Below are 27,758 nucleotides of genomic sequence, written 5' to 3' on the forward strand. Positions count from 1 at the left end.
ACTACTATAACAAGTTATAGAAAAATTTGTTCATGGGCTAATTTGCATGTGGTTCTGTGCCGACAAGTTCACAATAACAGATGAGGTGGGCCCTATTTCTGTTGCTTGGGAATAGCTGCCCCCCAATTGACGAGACCTTTAAAATTTTCCAGTCTATGATATGCATCCTTGCATGATAGGACCTGAATCCAGACCTCTCTAAATGAGTGATAAATAGCAAAATCACCATAATGGAGGGCAACAAGTACTGTTTCTTCTTGTCTGTTCTATCCAAAGCCTCACAGCTGTGGTACCTGTTTAATTTGCAGAAGTTTATTGTTTATATTGGTTTGCCAGATAATGTCCATTGTTTTTTAGTGCTTTTATGTGTGATGACTTTATGGTCAATATATGGAACCTGGAAATGCACTGTGACAGTGTTACTTTGGTGCTTTACAGACTGATCTACTCTCTCTCATTGGCTGTAATGCCAGGCATGCCCTGATATCCAACAGCTGTTTCTTTGTTATTTCTGGAATAATTTTTTTTTTTTAAATTCTGCTTGACATTATGCTAATGAATTAACTATACATGCCAATGAACTATTCATTAAATGTATTTTTTAAATGAAATATCTGAAATTTTAAAAATGTGTTTTGTACCACTGTTTTCAGAAAAAAAAAAATCTTTATTAATTCTGCTGAAAATTTGTGTTCTTTTTATTTATAAATGTCACTATCAAGTGTCTTGAACTTGGGTCTGAGTTTATCGTGCCTGCAGTTGCTCTCACAGTGGAGCTGACCACTTCAAAATGCTGGCAAGCAACACACTAGGCATGATTGTATCCAAACAGCTCTCAAATTAACTTTCTGTATAAACCATACACAAAATATTTGCAGAATATCCAGGGAAACTCCTGGGATTGGGGAAAAATAAACCATACCTATCATACATGTCACAAATAGGTATAAAAGCAGCTTGTGTGATTGTGCTTGAAGTAAGCAGATCAATGAAATAAATACAGTAGAAAAAAAAATTTGCTCTCAAACTTACATTCAAATTTCTTATAAATTTTTTTGTTATAAAGTTCTGTAAAATTAGTATCATATAATATCATACTTGGTGTCTGTCCATCAGTCCACTCTAACCCTTTTCCTGTTTCAAGTGGCACAGTCCAAGATTCTGGATCTGGAGATTTAACTCCAGTTACCTCTTCTGGAGATCTCACTGTTGTTAGTGGAACTGGACCTGATGGAGGTTCTGGCAGTGGAGGAGGACCTATAAGAATAAGTCAGTTTGGGAATCAAAGGCCTAAGCAACATATAACTTTCCACCTGAATAAAATTCCAGCCAGATATAGGAATAAAAAATGAAATAGATACAGTAAAGTTCTTCTCCCCCATAAAACCATTCAATTTGTGCAAAATCTTGCCAAAAAGACATTCCAGTTTTAACTGAATATATTTATTGAAAAACACAACATATTTAAATATGTTTGATGTATGGAACTCAGCAGTCTTGGGAGGATGTGGTACCCTGGCAGAAATTTCATAATATGCATTTGACTCAGATTAATATGCATTGACTCAGAATATTTTATTAGCATAGCAAAACATTTACCAAGTAATTCATTTCCTGGAATTGCTATTTCTCTCAGAACACACAGAAGAATAAGCACATTCTTCTCTCAGAGGAATGTGCTTTTCCCACTTTTATTTAACATATTCAAGGAGCTGGTTATTTCCTTTAAAACTTGGTGGGTGATGTTCTGATGTTTTTCAGGTCTTGGACTGCACTTAAAGAATCTAAGAAAATTATAATTTTTTGAATTTCAATTTACTTCAGAGCCACCTGAATTACTGTTAGTTTCAAAAGAAAATGTACCAAATTCATATGGAATTGATAGGCTGATGTGATGTTTGTGGAAAATGCAGCTATTCCGACATGGGCATTATTTTTGACCCATCTGTATGTACTAGAACATAGGAACTGATCCACTATAGTATGGTATAAATGCAAGAAATTTGCTTTATTTAGTGCAGATTTTTTTTCATTTATGGAGGTAAAAATCATGGAGGTGGAGTCACTGAGGTTAAATGGCACATGGAGTGGAGTCATTGAGGTTAAATGGCACATGGACTACGCGGGTCATAATGCGCCAGTTCATACGGTGTGATGTGTTTCAGCGGTGTTTACTTTCGATTTCAATTGTTCATTTTAACCTGATTCATAGGTTCTTGTGTTAGTCTGTTGCTTATATTCACTTCCTTAGAGGAGGTGGTATAAATTGATAGCTTTAAGAAAGTTGAAAACATCTGTGCAGTCATGTTTATTTTTCAAGAGATCTGTTAGTGTAATGGCGTCATGTGTCTCATAAATATCTTTGAAGGCTTGTTTACGTTCATTTGTATATGTAGGACAGTCTATTAATATGCGTTGAACTGATTGAACGGTGTCACAAGTCTGGCATCGTGGTGGTTCCTCTGCTCGCAACAAAAATGTGTGTAAGATGGGTATGCCCGATTCTTAGCCTGGTGAGTGCTGTTTCTTCTTTTCTCGACATTCAACTGCTAGAAATCCAGTTTTCAATATTTGGCTTTATTTGGTATAATTTGTTTGCAGTTTGCCGATTCCAAGTTTCTTGCCATTGCGATTCTCATGCCCGGGTTGGTTAACAATAGGGCAGTTTTGGTACAATGTGTTACACTCACTCAGAAACATCTGCCAATTTGAATGTATAGGCACAGATCTAATTTTATATGCACAGCATAATATAAATTGTCTTCTGATAAAGAAAGGTAGTTCACATGCATGAGCATATAGATTGTATATTAGAGATGTACAGTATGCTTATAGGGCAATGTGTATCTGTGTTATGGTGAATGGGATCAAGTCAGCAGAGTACACCAGGTTTAACTTGCCTATACATTTTTCACCACAGTCAAGTTTAGATCTTATTAAGGTTTGTATAACCATAATAAAGTAAAGAGATCAGCTCCACTTAGTTGCTGAAAGAACTCCAAACGATATTTAGTTGAATGGATAGTCTCAGCTTTTAAATGTGCTCTAGAAAGGTAAGTGGCTAAGGTAAAGAAAGTCTGCACGAGAAGCACGCAAAAGTTCGATGAAATTTACCGGTAAAAGAACTTTGCCATAACGGCATTTGTATTGTTGTGACTGTGGTGCACAATGTATAGGCAAGTTAAACCAGGTGTACTCTGCTGACTTGATCCCATTCATCATAACACAGATACACATTGCCCTAGAAGCATACTGTACATCTCTAATATACAGTCTATATGCTCACGCATACACGTTGGCACTAATGATATTAAGAGTAGGAGACCGGCGGAATTACTTAACAAGTACAGGTCACTGTTGGAAAAAAGCCGTGATTTAGTGTTGAATTTGAAAGTGTCTCCAATTCTGCCCAGACACGATAGGAGGGAGTATATGATGACAGCCTGGTTGATCAATTCAGCCCTGGAAAGACTGTGCAAGGCTCAAGGGATAGAATTTTTTTTCAGCAGGGTCTGTACTTGTTAACAGGAGAAACTGCTTCTACAGGGATGGGATACACTTAAATAGAAAGGGTGCAAGAATATTTGCTGATGCTATCGAGGCAGTGTTACGTGGGTCAGAAAACTGCTAGCTTGGGGAGATACAAGGACGAATAGATTAACAGTAACCACTGGCAGAGGTGAAAGTGATTCTTGCACTGCTTCTATTGAAATGAGCAGCAGCGTGGAAAACAAGAAGCAGGGTATTTCAGAGACTGCTGGGCGTCATTGTGGTACAAGTAAACATATGGGTTGTGTTAGGGTAGCTAAGAATAGGAACAGGCGCATGTATACTTGTGTGCACACCAATGCTAGGTAGTTTGTTTGTTGGTTGTTTGGTTTTTTTTTTAGGAGCATTAGCAACTAAGGCCATATTGCTCCGGGATATGTGGTGGTCATTCCCTGACCTTTCCACATCCTCCGTATTTGGTGGTGACGGGCTCGAACCCCGGTCTAATCAAGAAGCATGTGCTACACACTGCTGCTCCTTCCCACCCGCCAATGCTAGGAGTTTGGTAAATAAATTTGATGAATTTGAGGTATTGCTCAAAACATCAAAGGCAGATAATGTTGGGATATCAGACACGTGGTGTCACACAGATATAAGAAATGCGAAACTGGAATTTGGGGAGTACAATGTGTATAGAAAGGATAGACAGGATAGGAAGGGAGGAGGGGCTATGCTATTAGTTAAGAAACATATAAAATCCAAGGAAGTGAAGCCAGTCGACATCTCTGGACAGTGCAGAGTCGAGTCAGTTTGGTGTGACATAAGCATTGGGAGATCAAAATTGAGAGTAGGAGTGTGCTATAGGCCTAATGACTTTGATGAGTATAATAAGAAACTGTACATGGAAACAGAGTGGGCCAGTAAATCAGAGAGTCTTATAATGGGGGATTTTAATTTCCCAGATATTGACTGGAATTTGTGGGTTGGTCACTACACTAGCAAGGCTTTTGTGGATTTATTGGATAATTGTTTTCTACATTAGCATGTTCGGGAGGCAACTAGAGGGAGTAATACTCTTGATCTGATTATCATTAGTGATTCTTCATGCATTAAGAATCTGCAGACAAAGGAACCACTAGGTGGCAGTCAACACAGTGTGCTGAAGTGGGATTTACTCAAAGAGGTAACTACCATCAGGGGCAAAGGGTAGGGTTTTTGCTTTCGTAGAGGCGACTACGATGGTCTCAGACAGTATTTAAATTCTATTCAGTAGGACAAACTGATGATGTTACCAACAGCAAATTCAAATGGGAAGCATTCAAAGAACTTATCTTGGTAGCTACTAGACTTTACATACCAACTAAGAAATATTTCTCAAGGTTTAGGCCTAAATGGATGTCAGATGAACTAATGAGACATATGGCAGAGAAGAAAAATGCACGGGATACATATAAATTAATAGGTGACATGGAAGCCTATGATTGATATAAGCTGGTCTGTAACAAAGTCACAAAGGAGATTAGGCAGGCAAAGGCAGATTATGAGAAATCCTTGGCAAAGGATGCAAAGAAAAACAGAAAAAGAGTTCTTTACCTATGTAAACTCTAGAAGGAAAGGGATGAATCAGATTGGTCCACTGGATATTGATGGTTCAACAGTTGAGGATCCTGCTCAGTAGCTAACAAACTAAATGAGTATTTTGCATCTACATTCACACATGAGGAGTTATTCAGGAAGGGGAATGCCAGAGGTGAAGTAAACTCTGGCAGTGAGCTAGATGATTTTGTAATAACTGAGAGGAAAGTGAAGGAGAAATTGTTGAGGATAAACATAAAAAAGGCACCCGGGGTGGATGGGATCTATCCAGTTATATTAAAGGAGGCAGCAAAGGAAGTAAGCAAACCATTAGGCATAATTATGAGATCTTCTTTTGACTCAAGGGAGGTACCCATAGACTGGATATGTGCAAATGTGACCCCAATTCACAAAGGAGGACAAGGTCGACACAAGTAATTATAGACCTGTGAGTTTAACTTCTGTTCTAGGAAAATTAATGGAGGCACTGGTTAAAGAAGCACTGCAGGATCATCTAGACAAGACTTCAGTTATAGCTCAGACACAGCATGGTTTTGTTAAGGGAAAGTCTTGCCTGACCAATTTGATTGGATACTATGATGCAGTCACAAAAGAACTGGATGCAAGGAATAACTTTGATATTATTTATTTGGACCTTAGAAAGGCTTTTGATACTGTTGCACATGGAAGACTGCTGCACAAATTAGAGTAGTGTGGCATTGGAGGCAAATTGCTGCTATGGATAAAGAGATGGTTGAGAGGGAGAAGGCAGAGAGTGGTAATCAATGGACACTGCTCATCATGGACTAATGTTATTAGTAGAGTCCCTCGGGGTTCAGTGTTGGGTCCATTGTTGTTTTCTGTATTTATAAATGATATTGATGACGGTATATCAAGCTTAATGTCCAAGTTTGCAGACAATACAAAGGTAGGCAGGGTTGTTAAGGACACTACTGATGCTATGCTACTGCAACAGGATCTGGAAAGGGTGAGCAGATGGGCTGAGAGGTGGCAAATGAAGTTTAACATTGACAAATGTAAAGTACTACATATGGGAAACAGTAACCCCAGAGCAACGTATCTACTCTGTGGTACTACACTGACAGTGGTAGAGAATGAAAAGGACCTGGGGATAAATGTGCAGGCAGATATGGAGTTTTCTGACAGTGAAGACAGTCTGCTAGAGTAGCTCATGGTATCTTGTCAATGATATACAGGAATTTTTCTAGCAGAGATAAGGAGGTGATTATTCCCTTGTATAAGGCAATGGTCAGACCACACCTTGAGTAATGTATACAGGTCTGGAAGCCTCATTTCAAGAAGGATGTAGAGCTGCTGGAACGAGTACAGAGAAAGGCAATAAGATTAGTGAATGGAACAAAGGGTTACTCTTACGAAGAAAGGCTTAAGTTTTGCAAATTACAGTGTCTGGAGACTAGGCACCAGTGAGATGATCTGATAGAGGTGTATAAAGCCCTGAATTATTTGAGTATGCTCAATGCTGATTGGATCCTTCCTCTTGCTCAGAATAATCACCTGAGAGGGCATAAATTCAAATTGAGGAAAGACAGATGTAGGATAGATGTGCAGAAATTTGCCTTTAGCTAGTGGGTAGTTGGTTGGTGGAATAGACTTCCATCCCATGTTGTGGAAGTTGATAGCCTAGGTAAATTTAAGGCTCAGCTGGACAGGTATTTCGAACGAACGGAGGGGTAAAATGGGAGTAGTTTTTTTTTTTTTTTTTTTTTTTTGGCTGATGCTGCATAAGCTTGCTTTCTTGCATCATATGCATTTTTTCTTTAGAATCACTAATTGATTTAACTAATTGAATCACAAACAGAGTCAGATTGGAAGTTCTGGCATCGTAAAAAATGTTCGTAACGTAGTTTCACCTGTAAACATTTTTGAAAATTGCCGTGCTTCTTGTGTGGGCTTCCTTTGCCATTTTTTTTCCCCTTAATAATCAATTTATCCACTAGTCCACCAGTGATTCTAAAGAAAAAGGTCAGGTTATCCCCTCCACTTTGGGAGGGTTTCAATCTCCCATGGGATTCAATTTCTACTCCTGACCGATAACACCCACCATCTGTTTACCAAGCGAGCAACAATACAAGTGCCATTACGGCAAAGGAATTTTTACCGGTAAATTTCATTGAACTTTTGCATGCTTCTCGTGCAGGCTTTCTTTACCTTTGCCAGAATGGTATCTTTTCTGAAAAAGTTTCTTTTAACTTGAATTACTCCTTGATTTCAAGTCCTACTAAGATTTCCTCTTCAGACACATCTTACAAATCCCAGTCTAAGATCACTCCCATAAAGGTTTTCAGTGATCTCTGGGATGTCATCACAAGTAGTCCTGCGAAGAAGTTAATATTCAACAGCTACTCTGAATGTTTTGCTTTGGGGATGTCTTGGCAAATTTTTACAGACTTGGGAGATCCAGCTATGATAACCAATTTCTTTTGAACTCTAAATGGAGAGAGTTTGACAATAGGACTTTCATTATTAGAGTACATAATCGTGAAAGTTGGAATTAAAAAAGTTTCTGGGGCAGTTTTCTCACTCATGTTATGCTCTTTTTTGGCCCTGGGAAATTTGTGGCTGGAAATCCAGCAGAAGTGGATGTCGTATTCATGTTCATGGAGAGAACAGATCATCTGATGAATTTGAGACAGAATTGGGTAAGGGTTGTATCTCGCCAATAATAAAGCTTGTACGACACTCAAAGAATCACAATACAGAATGAACTGTTGGTACTGGCATTTATTAAATGATCCAAGGCTAACTCTATAGCATGCAACTCTGCAGTAAATATGCTGCATTCAGGGAGAACTGCTCTGATATGGTGGTGTCTGGAAGGACAGACTACATATGGGTAACATATGTCCCAGAATAACATAACAATTAAGTGGTACCACACTAAAGGTAGTGGAGGAGAAAGGAGATCTGAGGGTAATTGTACAGTTTGTCAGAAAGTTCACTGACAGTGTAGACAGGATGCTAGAACAGCTCATGGGGTTCTCTCAATGATATACAGGAACTTTTCCAACAGAAAGAATTAGTTGATTATCCCATTGTATACAGCATGCGTAGACCACAATTTGAGTACTGTATACAGGTCTGGAAGTCTCATTTTAAGAAAGATTTGGATCCCTTAGAATGAGTGCCGTAACCAGATTAGTCAAGAACACAAAAGGGTACACAAATTTCAGTGCTCCGAATCTAGTCACTTGCCGGAAGACCTGAGATAAGACTTTAAATGGATTGAATAAACTTAATTGTGATAGTATTCTTACTGTTTGTTGTTTGTTATTTAGGAGCATTAGCAACTAAGGCCATATTGCTCCGGGATATGCAGTGGTTATTCCCTGACCTTTCCGCATCCTCCGTATTTGGTGGTGACGGGCTCGAGCCCCGGTCTAATCAAGAAGCGTGTGCTACGCACTGCTGCTCCTTCCCACCTGGCTACGGAGGCGCCTAGTATTCTTACTCTTTTTTCACACACACACACACACACACACACACACACACACACACACACACACACACACACACACACACACACACACACACAAATTGCAAAAGGATGGTTGCAGGATAGATGTGTGAAAATTTTCTTTCAGCCAGAGTAGCTGATTGTTTGGGCAAACTTACATCTGGTAATTTGATAGTCGGAATGTTGCTGTATAAGCTTGCTTCCTTGCATCATTTGTCTCTACTAGTAACAATAAAAAAATAATAATAATCAGCTAATAATAATAAGGTATAATTTCTCTTAAACAAACGAGGTACCGTATTTCTTCGATTCTAAGACGCACCTTAATTTCAGTACCACCAACAGAAAAAAAGCTTTGATTCAAAGAAAGAAAAATAAATAAAATAAAACGCTAAAATATATCTAACAAATATTTTTATTATAATAGAATTCAATTTGCTAACAACAATAGTATTTATCATCAAGTATGTTATTCATCACTTCCTTCTGAATCAGAAGATTCAGAAGGAAGTGATGAATAACAGCACATCGATATCTGCATCTGAATCAATATCAGAGTCTACTTCACATTCAGAGTCTGATTCTTCTGAGCCGTCATTATCTTCATTATCCCATAATATATTGTCTTCTGAGCCATCGAGAGTGTTGGTGATGCAACATTTTTTAAATGAGTGCTGCATTATTCTTTCTGGAATTAGCTTTCAAGCTGTTGATACCCATTCTGCCAAATTTGATGCTGGCACTTTCTTAATTTTTCTGGAAGGTGTCAGCAGAAGGTTGTCAGTCAACAGCCAGGATTCATATTCCTTTCTCAAGAAATTCTTAAATGGTTTGTTGACTGAAACATTGAGTGGCTGCAGTTGGCTAGTCGTGCCACCAGGAATCACAACCAAGTCACCACGTTTTTGCATGATTTTATTTTTGACCTGTTCAGACAAATGTCCACAAAATGCATCAAGTACTAGCATGCTAGGTGGGTTACGAAGACTTCTAGGATGTCTATTCTACACAACACTTAGCCAGTCTTCCGTAAGCTCTGCTGACATCCATCCATTTTTTTTTTGCACACACAATAACATCTTTGGGGAAAATTTCATTCTTTGGTATGGTTTTCCGATTTAAAATTAAATATGGTGGCAACTTTCGACCATCAGCGGTGATATGCTGCTTTTCATAGCCTATGCTTATAATCTTGATTTATTTAGCACCTTTAGCATTGACGGTGTAATTTCGAGGCATATCGAAGAAGACTGGGGTTTTATCAGCATTTCCAATTTGACTAAACACAGTTTCTTTTTTTCCATAATTTTATCATCTGTTGCTGAAAGTTAATCAGCTTCTGTTGAAAGTCTGCAGGAATTTTTTGACAGATAGATGTTCGGCACCTTAACAATAATCCACTAAGATGCATGAGTCTGCCGCACCAGCCATGACTGCCTTTAAAAATTATTTTCTCTATTCTGAGGGTCTTGGCAATTTCTCCGGCTTTCAATTGTATGGCTTGTCGAGTGATTGGTAATCCTTTTGCACGTCTCTATTACAAAACGTATCACGCTTCGACTTGTGGAAATCTTTCTTTCTTAGGCCCTGTAAAGCACTTGGTTGTTGCTTTGCACAAAAATATGGAATTGCAATCATTTCTCCAACGACGAACATTTACTTCACTAATGTTAAAATGCCAACCTGCAGCTCTATTTTCATGTTCCTTTGCATATGCAATAACTTTACATTTCAATGCAGCTTCGTAGTGCAATCTTTTTGACAACATTTTAATGTGCAATAAGGGATCAAAATGAACGAAATACAGTAACTCCACTTCTTACGTACTTTCACAGATACAAACAAAACTTCGCTGAGTGAGCTCCACTATAATGAAATAATGGTGGCTTCACATTTCGAAAGTGTGTGAAATCACCCAGGCCACTTTATTCTCCAATGGAATTGGAGAATGCGATAATGGTCAAACTTGGAGGTGGGGTTTCCACATAAAAACAAAATGCGTGGTGCTGTGTGCAAAGCATGGGAAAATTCGGGGGAAAAAAAAACTGCGATTGTAAAACACCATTGATTCTAAGATGCACCCTGTTTTTAGAGAGGTTTATAGGGGAAAAAAGTGCGTCTTAGAATCGAAGAAATACGGTATTTCCTTCATAATTCAATTACTGCTAAAATGATCCGGTAATAATTTACCCTTACCAGTTTGTCTAAAACGTGAAATTTTCTGGTATTATATTATCTAACACACTCTAATAATCTCTTTTCCAGAATAAGGCTTTTTATCTTTATATGTAAAATTGAAGGGTCTTTCTGCATTCCAAAGGTGTTTGTTTGAGATTTTTTATGGTCAATTGTCTCACTCTTGCAGCATCTACTGCATCTCCAATTCATCACACTATTTTTTTATTATGATTGGTGGCAAAAAGTTCAAATTTTTTGAAAAAGAGTTTCTATGAAGTCAACTGGCTGTCTGCATAACTGGTGCCCATTATACTTAAGTAATTAAACATACAACCCATTGTACTTATGTGATCATACATACAATCCATTATATATATGTAATCTGTTCTGCCAATACAAGTTCTTGTGATTGAGTCCACATTTTCACAATATACTGAGCAATCATTACATGCATTTAACATGCAAGTCTCAATCTATGTAGAACACTCTTCTTTAGTAGCATGGTCGCTTTATCCTAAATAACATAAATTTTTAGCACAATATTTACATTTTGGTTATAGACACAGAAACAAATGCTACATGTTCCATGTGTATCTGAAAAATATTATTTTTAGCTATATGCCTTAGGCTTATGCTGCACCAGCCAAAAAAAGAGAGAGAGAGGAAAAATAAAAACAAGAGTCAGAAGTAGAAGGGAATCACTAAGAAGAGAAGAATGATGATATCCAACTCAGGACCTTGGGTGTGCCAAGCCCATACTCACCAGATGCAAGCTCCTGGGGTTCCACACACTTTGAAATTCAGATTTTAAGGTTTGGAAGTTTGATCTTAAATTTAAAAAAAATTCCTTTAAATTTGCCAGAATAAAATTAACATAGTTTATTTATTGTAAATGAGCATACACCACAATGACTAGAGTCACTAATACTAATGTTTGTACACTACAGCTACAGAATTAATAGAAAACTACACAATAAGGTTTTGCTTTAATATTGCTATAGAGTCATAAATTTACACAACAGACCAATTTACCCACTTAATCATTTACAGTCATTACAGAAAATGACATTTAACTAAATAACAGATAGAAATAACAAGATTTTTGTTTATACTTAAACATGTCTTTCTACATAATGAGCCCATATCCATAGTGTCTTGAACATATTTTGACACTACAGTTAGTCCCCGACTTACGTAAACCCAAGTTACATAACTTCGAACTTATGTAAATTTTTTTGGTAAAATCGTAAAGATATTTTTTGTATAATTTTTTGAGCGAAGTCGAATGAAGGAACAATAAGTATAAGTTTTTACTTTTGTTCCCATACAAATTACATTGGATAATAACCTGCAGTGTAACCAGAATATAGGTAAATAACTAAAGTTAACATTTCATTTTCTGCTTTAAGAATTCTGAAGAAATATTCGACAACATGCATTTGAGACAGGTGAACTACATCAAAGCACTTCAGAGAAACACCCCACAACGTTCAAGCCACATGCACTGTGTCTCGTCAGCTATTTCTTAGGAAAATTATGCTCTAGCCCTTCATCTCTACATCCTTTGATTCCTTTCTTTCTGGATTATGGAGTCAGTTCAGTTTTGTTTTGAGAGCAAAGTGGGAGCTTTTGTTTGCACTTTGTATGTAATATTTGTTACACATTGGTTATTGTGGTGAAGTTGAAATTCAGGTTGTCCAACCATTTTCAACGACTTCACATCAAACTATCGTCGTGTAGTGCGTGCTTCATTCGCATGACGTAAGGTGTGACAACATCTCTTGTAACTTAACCTTGTGACTGTTAATGCCTGTTATCATGGTGCAGCCTAAGAGAATAAGTGAAAGTGGTACTACTTCACTGCTGTCTCCAGATAAAGTTTTTAATTGTTATGGTATATAACTATTTTTCTTCATTCTTCTGAGGATATTATGTGGTTTTGTAATTTTGGCATATCATGGATATAGAAGCAATATTTTATTAGTCATTCCCAAGTTACATAAAACTCAACTTACATAAGAAGCCCTGGAAAGTATCTCTTGTGTATGTCAGCGACAGACTGTATATGTTAAAAATGGTCCTCTTATATTTAAATTGTTTTGGTAGGATAAAAATATACAAAATCAATTATGCCTATCTGCTAACTACACATTTGTTTAAAACACATACTCCTTTCTACTGGAAAGTAGTTTATAACTATTCTGTGAAAATGTCTTCATTTTTACTTAGTTTGGTTCACCTTTAGAGTGACAGCAGATGCCCCATACTTGTGTCACTGGCTGTATGTGTAAAATGATCGGGAGAAGGCTGTATTTTACTTTTGTTTTCGCGTACAATTGACACCGCACGAGAAAAGCAGTTGTGAAACATTACACCACCGTTACGTGTCCGCTAGTTAGTAGCGAGAGGTCATCATTCGTGATTGTGATCTAAAAATAAGTAGAACTGATCAGACTTTAGATCTAGTGATTACTGCTGGACAGTCTAGAGAAGCAACCTGATACAAATATGAAGTTCCCCTATGCCCCTCATGAATTCCATTTTGATTACGTCAGGTCTCCTAGATGACAGTCCCTGTGCTTTCTTCCCCCCGACAAAATTAACCCGAGCCAATGGGGGGGTAGGCAGCCACTGTAAACAGCCACTGCTCGTACTCTCAGGAACACAGTATCTCAGGTCGGGGCACAGTATAAAAACACCTGATACTGAGCTCTGTTAATCAGTGTTACTCTTGTTCTTCAGATGAGAAAGGCAGCGGACTTAAGCGCGCTTGACAAAGGCCAAATTGTAATGGCCAGATGACTGGGTCAGAGCATATCCGAAACGGCATGGTTAGTACCTACTGAAAGAGGTCCGAGGAGGGGGAACCCATGAACTGCCAGCGAGGTGTCGGACAACCACAGCTCATCGATGCTCGAGGTGAGTGAAAGCTCTCCTGGGTGGTACGTGGCAACAGAAAGGCGACTGTGGCACAACACGCCGGTAATTGGAATGCTGGTGATGGGAGTAATGTGTCACAACACACAGTACATTGAAACCTGCTGAAAATGGGGCTGCATAGCTGCAGGCCACTCCAGTTGCCCATGCTAACCATGGTTCACCAGCAACAGCGCCTACAATGGACATGCGAGCATCGCAACTGGACCTTGAGTGACTGGAAGAAGGTCGTCTGGTTCAATGAATCACATTTCTTGTTGCACCACGTGGACGGCCAGCTACGTGTACGTTGTTTACCTGGGGAAGTGATGGCGCCTGGATGCACTGTGGAACGAAAACAGGCAAGTGGCGGCATCATGCTATGGGTGATGTACTGCTGGGATATCCTGGGTCCAGTCATTCATGTGCCGGGCACTCTGATGTCTACCACCTACCTAAACATCATTGCTGACTAGGTATACCCTTTCATGGTAACGGTCTTTCCCTCTGGCGGTGTTGTCTTTCAGCAGGATAATGCACCATGCCACACCGCCCGGATTGTTCGAGACTGGTTCGCGGAACATGAGGAAGAGTTCCAGGTATTGCCATGGCCACCAAATTCCCCAGACATCAATCCCATCGACCATCTATGGTTTGTGTTGAAACAGCAACTCCGATCTGTGGCTTTAAACATTACACTTAAAAACATTACAATTTAAAAGATCTACTGGTTACGTGCTGGTATTAAATACCACAAGCCACATCTAGAAATCTTGTAGCGTCATGCCTCGCCAGGTACAAGCTGTTTTGGCTGCATGTGGAGGACCAACATCATATTAGGTAGGTGGTCATAATGTTTTGGCTCATCGGTGTATCTCCTATCCCCACAAGGTTGTCTAGGTGGTAGTAGTAGTGGCATGTGATGCAAGAAAGCAATGAGCTTATGCAGCATCAGCCAAAAAAAAAAAAAAAAAATATCACACCATTCCCTCCAAATGCCTGTCCAGTTCCTCCTTAAATTTATTCAACCTATCAACTTCCACAACGACAGATGGAGCCAGCAATTAACCACCCGCTGGCTAAAGGCAAATTTCCGTACATCTATTCTACATCTGTCTTTTCTTAATTTGAATTTAAGCCACCTTAGATTCGTAATCTGAACAAGTGGAAGGATCCCATCAGAATTCAGCGTGCTCAACCCATTCAAGGCCTTATACACCTCAATCAGATCACCTTGCAGGTGCCTAGTCTCTAGCCACTGCAATTTGCAGAACTTAAGCCTCTCCTGGTAAGAGGATCCCTTCATTCCCCTCACCAATCTTGTTGCCCTTCTCTGTACACACTCAAGCAAATCTACATCCTTCCTAAAATTAGGCCTCCAGACCTGTACGCAGTACTCAAGGCATGGCCTGACCATTGCCTTATACAGAGGGACAATCACCTCCTTTTCCCTGCTAGCAAAATTCCTATATATCATTGACAAAAATCCCACGCTCAGAAAACTTCATATCTGACTGCACAATTACTCCCAGGTCTTTTTCATTTTCTACCACCTTAAAGTGTAGTACCACACAGTTGGTACGTTTCTCTGGGGTTACTTCTACCCATATGCAGTACTTTGCATTTGTCAAGGTTAAACTTCAGTTGCCACTTCTTAGCCCATCTGCCCAAATTTTCTAGATCCTGTTGCAGTAGCACACTGCCATTACTGTCATTAACAACCCTAACAACCTTTGTATCATCTGCAAACTTCGACACTAAACCTGATATACCTTCATCAATATCATTGATAAATATACAAAACAACAGTGGACCCAACACCAAACCCTGTGGGACTCCACTAATAACCCATTGATTACCACCCTCTGTCTTCTCCCACTCAACCATCCTTTTATCCATTGTAGCAACTTGCCATTCTGCTCCAATTGGTAGAATAATCTTCTGTGCGCAACAGTGTCAAAAGCTTTCCTGAAATCCAAATTTATGATATCAAAATTATTTTTTGCATCCAGTTCCTTTGTAACCACATAATAATGTCCTGTCAGATTTGTCAGACAAAACTTTTCCTTAACGAACCCATACTGTGTCTGAATTATTGCTGTAGTCTTGTCTAGATGATCTTGAAATGCATCTTTAACCAGTGACTCCATTATTTTATCCGGAACAGAAGTTAAACTAACTGGTCTGTAATTACTCGTGTTACCCTTCGAACCGCCTTTGTGAATTGGGGATACATTTGCACATCTCCAGTTCGTGGGGACCTCCCCTGAGTCCAAGGATGCTCTCATAATTATGGCTAAGGGTTTGCTTAGTTGCTTTGCTGCCTCCTTTAATATAACTGGATAGATCCCATTCACCCCCAGGTGCCTTTCTTATGTTAAACTTCAACAATTTCTCCTCCACTTTGCTCTTAGTTATTACAAAATCATTAAGCACCCTGCTACAATTTGATAACCTTCTGCCATTTTCAAACCTTAATAACTCATCATGTGTGAATGTAGATGCAAAACACTCATTCAGTTTCTTTGTTTTCTGAGCAGGATCATCAACATCGAACCATCGATATCAAGTGGACCAATCAGATTCATCCCCTTCCTTTTAGAGTTTATATAAGGAAAGAAATCCTTGCTATTTTTCTTAGCATCCTTTACCAAAGATTTCTTGTAATCTGCCTTAGGCTTCTAAGTCGCTTGATAACTTATATGCATCCCATGCATATTTCTTCTCTGTCACGAGTCTCATTAGTTCATTTGATAACCATTTAGGCCTAAACCTTGAACAATATTTCTTAATAAGTATGAAACTTTTAGTAGCTTCCACGATTAATATTCACTATATTCAGAGTGCCTAGACTGCACTTCACTCAGATAATGGAAGGAAATTTACAGGTTCTTTCATGTGGAGTGATGCTACAAACAGGCTTTAATCAACACAAACTGATATATACTAGAATTTACTAAATTTTAAACTTTTAGTATTAGTATTAATAGTGGCAAATGATGAAAGAAAGCAAGCTTAAATAACATCAAACAAAAAAAAAACTCCTCTCACATCACCTGTCCATCTGCTAAAACAGTTTGTCTAGTTCTTACTTGAATTTATTCAAACCACCAACGTTCACAACAACAGAAGGAAATTTGTTCCAGTAATCAACCACTAATGGCTAAAGGCCAACTTTTGCCCATCTATCCTGCAACTCTCCTTCCTCAATTTGAATTTACCTCCTCATGTGCAGTTTCAGCATGATAGAGAATTCCATCAGTATCGAGCTTATTCAATCCATTCAAAACCTTACACACCTCAATCAGATCACCTAGCAGTTGCCTAGTCTCCAGACATTGCAGTTTGCAGAACTGATGGCTTTCTTGGTAAGAGCAATCTTTTGTTCCCCTCACCAATCTCATTGCCATTCTCTGCACCCATTTCTACAGTTCTATATCCTTCCTAAAATGAAGTCTCAAGACCTGTATGCAGTACTCAAGATGTGGCGTAATCATTGCCTTATACAATGGATAATCACCTCCTGCTAGCAAAATTCCTCTGTATCATTAACAAAACCATAAGAAACAAATTATACCTATCTGCAACCCATCCTGGCAGCCTGCAATGCCAGAGAACTTATCTGACTGCATATTTATCCCCAGGGTCTTTTTTCGTTTTCCAATACCTTGGGTGTAGCACCACACAGTTGGTACATTAATCTAATATTACTACTACCCATATGCAGCATATCTACCTGATTTTTCTAGGTCTTGTTGCAATAGCATATCCTGATTATTGTCATTAACCACCCTGCCAATCATCTGCAAACTTGGACATTAAGCCTGATATACCTTCATCAATATAATTAATAAATATAGTAAACAACAATGAGCTCGGCAATGAACCCTGGGGGGCTCCACATTAGCGGAGTTTTCCAGGATTTGGTGCTGCTTCATTTCACACTTCTCCAATCTGTACAACAGCCTTTTATGTGCAGCTATATCAAAAGCTTTTCTGAAGTCTAAGTATATGATATCAAAATTATTTTTGCATCCAGTTCCTTGGTTACTGCATAACAGTGTCCAATCAAATTGTTTAGACAAGACTATTCGTTAATCCATGCTTGAATTGAAGTATGACTGTATTCCTGTTTAGATGGTCCCTGCATTACTTCTTTAACCAGTGACTCCATTATATTCCCAGAACAGAAGTTAAGCTAACAGGTCTGTAAATACTCATGTCATCTTTGATTCCCCCTTGTGAATTGGGGATACATTCACACCTCCACATGGATCTCCACTGAATCCAAAGATGCACTCTTAATTATGGCTAATGGTTTGCTTACCTAATATGTTCAAAGTGCCTGTAGTGCTTCTGCCGTCAACAGTCAATTTGTTCAGTGAATAACGATTCTAGTCCGATTGTTTCATTTTGTTGGGCTTATTCAAGAAGCAAATTTTCGTCAACACTACACTGGTGTTTATTCAATACGATATTCTTCTTAGTTAAGTAACCAGTGATATTTTTATTTTAACTGTGCACAGTGTGATATTTAATGTTGTTCGTTTGTTATTTGGTTTTTAGGAGCATCAGTAACTAAGGCCATATTGCTCCGGGATATGTGGTGGTCATTCCCTGCCCTTTTCGCATCCTCTGTATTTGGTGGTCACGGGCGTGATATTTACTGGCATCAAAGAGCTTGAGTTTGATAACTATCTTATTTCTTGTTGGGTTTTAGATTCGAATAAAATAACCCCAATGAGTGAGAAAAAGCAAGCAAGCATTTTGCGCTTCTTAGGTAATACATCGCATTGTCATGAGTTGGTTAATGAATTAGAGCCTCCGCAGCCACCACAAGGCATCATCAGGAAGGACATTAGAACTGGAGGCGAAGAGAAGAAAAAGTTAAAAGTTTCAAGAAAATATGATGCGGACTACATGAAGTTTGGATTTATTCAAGAACCTGGAAGTGAACTGGATCCACGGCTGCTTTGTATTATATGTTCTGAGAGTTTATCCAATGATGCCATGAAACCTGCGAAACTCGGCAGGCACTTGAAGTCAAACTACCCAGATTTAGCTAAAAAGCCAGTTGAATACTTCCAAAGGATGCGTGAAAATTTGCAAAAGCAAAAAAGTTCATTAGCAACAATGATTGTTGAAGATAAGTCCCTAGTAAAATCCTCTTATTTGATAGCACTTCAAATCGCGAGATGTAAAAAGCCGTATACGATTAGAGAAGAATTAATTAAGCCTTGCTTGTTACAAGCCTGTAAAGAGGTTTTGGGGAAACAGGCTGTCCAGAAACTTAAAGGAATTCCTATGTCCGCTAACACTGTGAAGTGCAAAATTGAAGACATGGCTGAAGATATTAACAATCAAGTGTTTGCACTTGTAAAAAATTCTGTTTTATTCAATTCAACTTGACGAATCAACAGACGTAACTAACAAGGCAGTTCTTTGTTTTGTGAGGTTTGATTGCCAAGGAGAATTAAAGGAAGAACTCCTCTGTTCGCTAATCTTGTCAGGTAGAATAACCAGCTCCCAAATTTTCAATGCACTTAATGGTTATTTCCAGAAACACAGTACTGAATGGAAGAAATGTGTTGGGATATGCACAGATGGTGCCGCAAGCATGACTGGACATCATTCAGGAGTTGTTGCAAAAGTGAAAGACGTTGGACACCCAGACATCTTGTTTACTCATTGTATTATACATAGTGAGCAACTTGTTATGTTGTTATTTTGGTTTTTAGGAGCATTAGCAACTAAGGCCATATTGCTCCGGGATATGCGGTGGTCATTCCCTGAATGACCTTTCCGCATCCTCCGTATTTGGTGGTGACGGGCTCGAACCCCGGTCTAATCAAGAAGCGTGTGCTACGCACTGCTGCTCCTTCCCACCTGGCTACGGAGGCGCCTGAGCAACTTGTGGTGAAAAGATTATCTCCAGAACTGCACGAAGTATTCTCTGATGTAATTAAAATTGTAAACAAAATTCGCCACAAAGTGCTCAATTCTCGAATATTTGAGGCACTTTGGGAAGAAATGGGCTCTCAGCATACTCATGTTCTTCTTCACGCTGAGGTGAGATGGCTGTCGAGGGGCAAAGTACTAACCCGATTGTTTGACCTGCGCCAAGAAGTCAAGTTATTCTTCAAGCAGCAAAATAATTAGAGGTTCCATGATCTCTTGTCCAACAATGATTGGCTAGCCAAGCTTGCATTCCTGGCAGATATTTTTTCTCTGTTAAACGAGCTGAACACGTCCTTGCAAGGACAGCTTATGGACGTGTTCACACTGCGAGGCAAAATGGATGCATTTCAAAGGAAGATATTGCTGTGGCAAACGCAGTTGGCTGAAGAAGATCTGCAAATGTTCCTAAATTTTGATGATTATATAAAACAGGAGGATGTCAACCGACAGGTAATAACTCTTGTTCGATTGCACTTACAGTTGCTCACTGACTCTTTTGGTCGTTATTACCCAAAGGAAGAGGACCCCAGACACGGAAATTCGTGGATAATAGATCCATTTTCGGCGAAAATCGAGGATAGTAATTTGAACATGAAAGAAAAAGAAAGCCTAATCGATCTATCATCCGACGACAGTCTCAAAGGTAAATTCCACTCGTCCCTAACAAGATCTCATTTTTGGCTTTCCGTAAAAAGTGAGTACCGAGTGCTGAGTGAAAAGGCCATCAATTTTAATTCCATTCGCAACTACATATATATGTGAAAAGACATTTTCATCAGTTACGGCAATTAAAAACAAGTACCGCTGTCGGCTAGAAATACAAACGGCTCTCCGTGTTGCAGTAACATCATCGGAGCCAAGAATCCAACAGCTTATTTCAAACAAGCAGCAACAAATGTCACATTGATTATTTTGCTATAATTAATCCTTTGTACACCTCGATGTCGAGGTGCACTCGATATTTGATAATTGTTAATATTAATTGTTTCTGTTAATTCTTTTTTTAATAAAATTAAATTTAAAATGTTTTTTTGCATTTTTCATAATGAATATATCTGCGTTTATTTATTATACTTTTTTTTATCATTATAAGACCATTATATTATTCATTATATTAACATTAATGATATCCAATTTTTTTCAAATAACTTGGAGTGCAAAAACAAGTGTAAGTACCATTTCATATTTAGAATGTTACTTTTATGGAAAAAATCATGGTAGTGATCTGTGGGATTCAAAATTTTGAGTTTAGTGGTCTGTGAGGTCCGAAAGGTTGGTGACCGCTGTCCTATGTGGAGCTGAGATAGAACAACTTCCTCTTTCTGGTTCCTGTGTAGCCTAACTTCCAATGTTCAATTACAGGCTTAATCTCATATATCTTGTTTGCAGCCTGTCCATGCCATGAGTGTTGCCACAGGGATACCAGTTTCTTTCGAAATACTTGCCTGTATTCTGTATAGGGGGACTAACAGGCAAGGGTTAAAGAGGTTCACTGATTTGGCTGCAGTGTCTGCCAAATCATTTCCTGAGATCCCAATGTGGCCTGGGATCCAGCAGAAATGAACATCAAATTCAAAATGTCAAAGGAGGGGCAGCTTTTGCTGTATATGGATCAAGGACAGGATGAGGGTTGAACCTCATCAATGATAAAGCCTGTAATGAACTTAGAGAATATCGGTATATATAATATATTTTTGTGGTGCGTGGTATGTGTATGATCCAAGGCTAGCTCAACTGTATGCAGCTCTGCAGCAATTAAAAACTCCCACAAATGCAGTGTGTTCACTGCATTTGTGGGAGATCTGCTCAGATACCGTGGTATATGGGAAAACAGCTGCAGATCAGACAGACACTTCTGACCTCAAACCATCTGTGTAGACTGGCAAGAAGTCAGGATGTTCAGAGTGCTGTGCAAAAAAGAGCTGTAGGTAGACAGCAGATTACTGTCTACCTACAGCTAAGAGAGAAGTCGAAGTTTGGGACACGGGCATGCCAGTGTGGAGAAGGTTGCCCTGGTGATGGGACAACATTGTCTAATGTGATGTTCAAATCTCTGAGTAGCATTTGGATACGAATACCAATTAAAAGGTTGATTGGCAGTCTGACTAGTGCACAGATTTTCCCAACACGGCTCAAAAACGGGTGTCCACGTGGTCTGGCAGGGATTTCAGTTTCAAAGCATACTGTAGAGACAATCATTTCCTACAAAGTGATAAAGAGGGCTCATTTGCTTCAACATAGAGGCTCTGGACAGGAGATGTTCAAAAAGCTCCAGTGGCAATATGGATTGCTTGATGGTGGATGGCATCCAGTCATTGGAGTACACTGAGTCTAGCAGTGGTAAAGTCTAGTAGCAATCTAAGTTAGATTATGGCTCCCAGGCATAATCTAACTTAGATTGCATGAGAGTGGTGCAACAGCGCATCAGTCAGCACCCCAAGAATTTGAAGAGATTGCACAGGATATTCAAGCTTCTCGTACACTTCACACGTAGTTGACGAATGTGTTGTAGAGATGTCAATTTTCTATCAAATACTAACCCAAAAAATCTAGTCTCAAGGGTACTACTAGAACAGCATTTTGTCCAAGCCTCAGTTCAGATTCAGGGTGAAGATTGCACTTTCTGCAAAAATGCATACAAACAGTCTTTTGTGAAGAGAACCTGAATCTGTTATTCATTGCCCATGAGTTCAGATGATCAACGGCATGTTGCAGTTGCCTCTCAATTATTCTCATGTTGCAGGAATGAGAGAATATGCTAAAATCGTCAACATAGAAGGCACAGTTTATTACAGTTGGAGGAAGTTGTTCTGTGATGGAATTCACTTTGATGGCAAAAAGTGTAACACTTAAAACGGATCCTTGAGGTACTCCCTCCAGAAATTCAGAAACTGCTCTTTTAGAAAAATTCTGTTGTATATAGGGTGATTCACTACCAGTGTGACAAACTTGCAGGAGGTGTAGGGGGCACAAAGACGAATCGGAATCACATAGCATTGCAGGGTCCGAAATGCCTTCGTCATGCGGAAGAGGATGTTGAACGGGAGGTCGCGTGAACAGCGATCCCGCTGGAAGTCAGCATTTGCGAACTAGTTCTTGAGGCAGTAGGATGGACGAGTATTCAAACGTTGAACTGGCCGACATGCACCTCGCATATGGAGCTGCGGACTGTAATGGGCACGCCGCTCTGCGCTTGTACCAGGAACGTTTCCCGCACAGGCGTGCTCCTCATCATACGATTTTCGCACGTGCGCACAGAAGGTTACGCGAGACTGGTTGTTTCACGAGAGGTACCATGAATCGAGAGCGAACGACGAGGACGTCAGACAATGAGGAGAATGTCCTATGTCTTGAAGAAGGTAATCCAAGTATGAGTACTCGAGCGATAGGCCAACGATTGGGTATTTCCCAATCCACTGTATGGAGGATACTGTCAACAAACCAAATGAGTTCATACCATCTGCAACGCATCCAATCATTGGAGCCTGCGGATTATCCACTCCGGAGGACTTTTGCTACTTGGTTTCTTCAACAGAAACGGTTCGCAAATGCTGACTTCCAGCGGGATTGCTGTTCACGCGACCTCCCGTTCAACGTCCTCTACTGCATGATGAAGGCATTTTGGACCCTGCAATGCTATATGATTCCGATTCGTCTTTGTGCCCCCTACACCTCCTGCAAGTTTGTCGCACTGGTAGTGAATTGCTATGCCTGTAGACATAGCAATTGGTCCATGGATTTTGCCGACAGATGTTTGATCATATCATAATGGATGTGATCTGCTCCTGCAGCACTTATCTTGGTAGGAGTTAGGGCTGTTTCTAACTCTTCTCCAGTGAAGGGCCAATTATAAGGATATGAATTTTTAGACTTGAAATTAATTGGCTGCCTTTCGAGTTTGTCTTTCAGGAGTAGAAATTCTTGGGAGTGAGAAGATGCTGACGATATGATAGAAAAGGTCTCTCCAAGAGTATTGACTATTGCAGTTTGATCTGCAAAACACATCCATTATGTTCCAGGACCGATGCAGGATGTGATGTATATTCCCTCTTCATTTTCTGGATTTTGTCTCAGACAGCTTTAGCGCAGGTCGATTGAGTAATAGTAGATGTAAGGTGGATCCATGATGACTTTTGGCTCTGACAACAAATATAACATGCTTTTGAACGTGCATTTGAAGGCTAACAGTTTGGCTGTGGTGGGATATTGTCAAAATATTCCCCAAGCTTTGTTTTGTCCTTTTTTGCTGATGTGCATTCAGCATTCCACCAAGGTTTTGGAAATGGCAAAAACTGGGTAAATGTTTTCAGAATTGTAGTTGCAGCTGCATGGACAATTCTTTCTGTGACATATGCCACTGCATCATTGATAGGCTCCTGACTGTACTGATGTTAAAAGGCATTCCAGTTAGATCAGTCTTCCACTGCAGCAACCTAAAAGGTGGAGACGCCACCCGGTTAACTAGGCTGGTTATCATGGGAAGTGATCACTACAGTAGAGGTTCTCCTCTACCTCCCAAGTCAGGAAAAGAAGGATAGATGGGAGCACATCAATAGCAGAGAATGTATCGGTAGGCATGTGGAAAAAGGTGTTAGGCCACATTTAGAAGGGAAAGGTCATTGTCAGTGAGCATATGCTCTATGACATGTCCCCTTCCATTAACATCAGCACTACCCCACAGGGTTATGTCCATTGAAATCACCCAGGAGTAGGCAACTGCACAATGAGATCATCAAGGTCTTTTCGAGAGATGTCAGCCCCAGGTGGCAAATAAACTGAACAAACCGTTAGTAAAAACCCAACCGTAAGGTGAACTGCTACCACTTCTATGTTAGTGGTGAGCAGAATAGGTTGACATGGGGTGTGGTTGCCCAGAAGAATAGCAACACCCCCATTGGCAGGTCCATCTCCAGTTCTCTCCTTACAAACAATGGTAATATTACAAAAGAAAGAAAGAAAGGGTTTTCGTTTGCCTTCAAGTGTCTCCTGTAGGCAAAAGCAAATTGGTTCATTCTTTTGCAGGAGGGCCTCGATGTCATCATTGTTTTTCCGGAATCCACAACAATTCCATTATTTCGGCTTAGTGGGTACATCAGGCAGTTTCCAAGGTGCTGAGGGCTTACTTTTATCAGACTTGGATTTATCTCTTTTGGGGAAGTATGGTTACTGTCCTGTGTCCATTTCCTCCTCCTCAGCAAAGAGTTCCAAGGCTGAGTCATCTCGTACCTCCATCTCCTTGACATCCATATTTTCCTGTGTACTAGGGGTTACTTCAACTTTTTTGGTCTTTGGCAATTGCTTTGGTTACTAGTGGAGCATTAGGAAGTACTGATATGGGTGTGATCTTACTGTTCAGGTTTTTTTGTGAGCTTAGGAGGTAACGTGCGATGGGAGTGAATGACTCTTTTGGAGGAATGGTCATATCCATCTGAGTTCCAATAAAACATCTCTCTGCTACCTTCTGGGCACAGGCGGGTTTGTTGATATTTAGATGTTTCACCATTTTCCTTGCCTCCTGATATGATATGTTCAGCTCTGACTTCAGCTGTTGAATTTCTTTTTCTTCTTTCCACTTCTGACATGCTCCCTGGCAGTTAATGCAGGTAGGTTTTGTGGTTGAACATGATGTTGTTTCGTGGTCCTTTGCATCACATTGAGCGCATGCAAGGACTCCATGGCAGGCCATTTGAGAATGTCCATATCTCTGGCATCTAGAACACCATAAAGAGTTGGAACATATGGACACACTGGACAGTTGATGTAGCCAGTTTTAATCTCATCAGGAGATGTCGGTGAGTTAAGTCAGGATTATGTTTCCCATCCTTAAGCACCTTAATTCTCTTAACTGTAATCACTCCCTGTGGTTTTAAGAGCAGATTTCCTCCTCAGTAACTTCAAGAAGGTCCCATTCTGAAATGACACCTCTCGATGAGTTCAGTGTTCTATGTGGTGTCACTATTATTGGTATTCCTCCACTTGATGTTGCTCAGTGTAGCTGCTCAGACGGCTTACCATTTTTTGTTTCAATTAAGAGGTCCCCAGAACGGAGCCTCTTAACTGAATTAGGGGAGCCTGCTAACCCGTCTAGCCCTTTCTGTATAAAAAAGGGTGATGTTTTTCCAATAGGTTTCTCGCTGGTTGAGGAGTGAATACTTAAAAACCTTGGGACAGGTCCCGATGGTAGATCAGTTCGCTGTCTCTCCATCTGTATCTGCAGATAGGGATCTGGTTTGGGCCCCCTGAAGAATTAAATTTGTCAGGATTCGTAGTATTTTCGTATTTGTTCAGTGCCTGGGCTCCCCACCCACCATGGAGACCAAACAGACGCCCACTACCCAGCAAGCAATAAATGTGCTCGGGAGTGGGACGCCAGGGCTACCCAGACACTATACTGAATCCTGTCCCTCAGAATGTGAGGGTAGGGACATGACAATAGCACAGTTGACCTTCACAGGTGAACCTACTAGCCGATTGATCCTAGATGGGCCTTCCAGGACCACCCATCTTGTTGAAGCAGGGGTGTATTGAAGCTGAAGCTGGCCCCTCAACCACCAGGATCTCTTTCCGAATTTCCACGGGTTGCAGCGCACAGCAAAAAATGTATCTGAACCTGGCATGGTTAACTGTGTGTGTTAACCATGCCAGGTTCCGTTGATGATAGCCTGAAACCTAGGCTATGGGTATTAGACCCCAGTGATGCTAGTCTGGAGGACCAGCCTAGCATCACTGGGAGGTCCCCTCACCACGTACAGGTGCCCAAGTCGAGGGGTAACAGCAGGTAACTGAAATAGAATAGGATAGTCCAGTGCTTTGATATTATAGTTACAAGGCTATGCAATACTTTCCATATTATTACTTTTATAATAGTGGAACTTATTTTTTAAAAATAAATTTGTAACCTAAATAGTTTTACAAGATGATATGAATTCTAATCTTTAAAAGTTAAATGGCTGCAAATGAATATTTCACGTGAATTTTTTTTAGTTAAATACTGGATGGTCCAAAAAAAAAAATTAATAAATAAAGAATGAATGATCCCACAACACAAAGTGTGAAAGCACATTTTGAGTTGGGGATAGATTCCAAAACTATCAAGCTCCACCAAATAAAGCCATTTCACTCACACACACACTTACTGGAGCAAAAGAGCATAGTACTGCCAATTAAAGTTGTTTACAGACTTCATTGATCTCTGTGAGAATACTTCAATAGTACAGAAAATGATCATCCATTTAATTTGCTTTGGAAAGCAATAACAACCATGTGAACATCAATGAGCATTATACAAAGTGAATATATAATGCTAGATATGTCTAGAATATCATAAATGTAAAAGTCAAATCTTGTATTTGAAATTTCATTTACCTTTGTGTGTGTGTGTGTGTGTGTGTGTGTGTGTGTGTGTGTGTGTGTGTGTGTGTGTGTGTGTGTGTGTGTGTGTGTTTTAATCATCCTGTTCAAATTGAAATAAATATATAGTAAAGCATTTTTTTGGTCTTTAATCACAATGTAAATTGATAATAGGCATACGTTTAATGGCCTTTAAATGAAACTTTGCACTTTTCATACCTTATACAATGCAATTAGATACATTGCCATAATTTCTGTTAATTTTACTGGAAAGATGAATTATTTGATTAACAATAACAAACACCTTCAAGGTCATCACTCAACTGAAATATGAGAACATAACCATTAACCATGCAGTTTTGTCTCTAGGTGCATGAGAATCTGGTACATCCCAAGTATTTCTGTCTCATGCACTAATCTTTGCTTACAGGTGGAATTTAAGTTATAATCAGACTGTTCTTGAAAGGTAATGACAGTTTCAGCATGACTGTTTTAGACCAATTTTGGGGGAGGCACTAGCATTCCGCACACTTGTTGCCATAAACAAGTGCACGAAGTGCTGGTGCTTGATCTTAAGCTATCAGTAAACATCAGCACTTCAGGTATTCATCAGATTAACAGGTCTCTCTCTCTCTCTCTCTCTCTCTCTCTCTCTCTCTCTCTCTCTCTCTCTCTCTCTCTGTGTGTGTGTGTGTGTGTGTGCGCGTGTGTTCTCCTTTTGCTAACTATTCCAATCCCTTACCCAAAGTCAATTAAACAACTACATAAATATTTCTTATCTTTTTTTAGAAAATTT

The 27,758-nt window shown here is 39.6% G+C and overlaps 1 protein-coding gene across 8 annotated transcripts in view; it reads right to left on the minus strand.

The window, feature by feature from the left end:
• The window catches only part of LOC150086883 (uncharacterized), a 791,472-nt gene that overhangs the window by 26,824 nt on the left and 736,890 nt on the right, over positions 1-27,758 (minus strand). For all 8 annotated transcript variants that reach the window (XM_090371653.1, XM_090371652.1, XM_090371655.1 and 5 more), the window contains one exon: positions 1,099-1,257. In XM_090371653.1, the coding sequence (XP_090227779.1) occupies positions 1,099-1,257 (159 nt within the window). The remainder of the gene's footprint in view (positions 1-1,098; positions 1,258-27,758) is intronic.

This window comes from Mastigoproctus giganteus, chromosome 4 (assembly GCF_048544385.1).
Source record: "Mastigoproctus giganteus isolate SK-2022 chromosome 4, ASM4854438v1, whole genome shotgun sequence".
Classification (NCBI taxonomy): Eukaryota; Metazoa; Arthropoda; class Arachnida; order Uropygi; family Thelyphonidae; genus Mastigoproctus; species Mastigoproctus giganteus.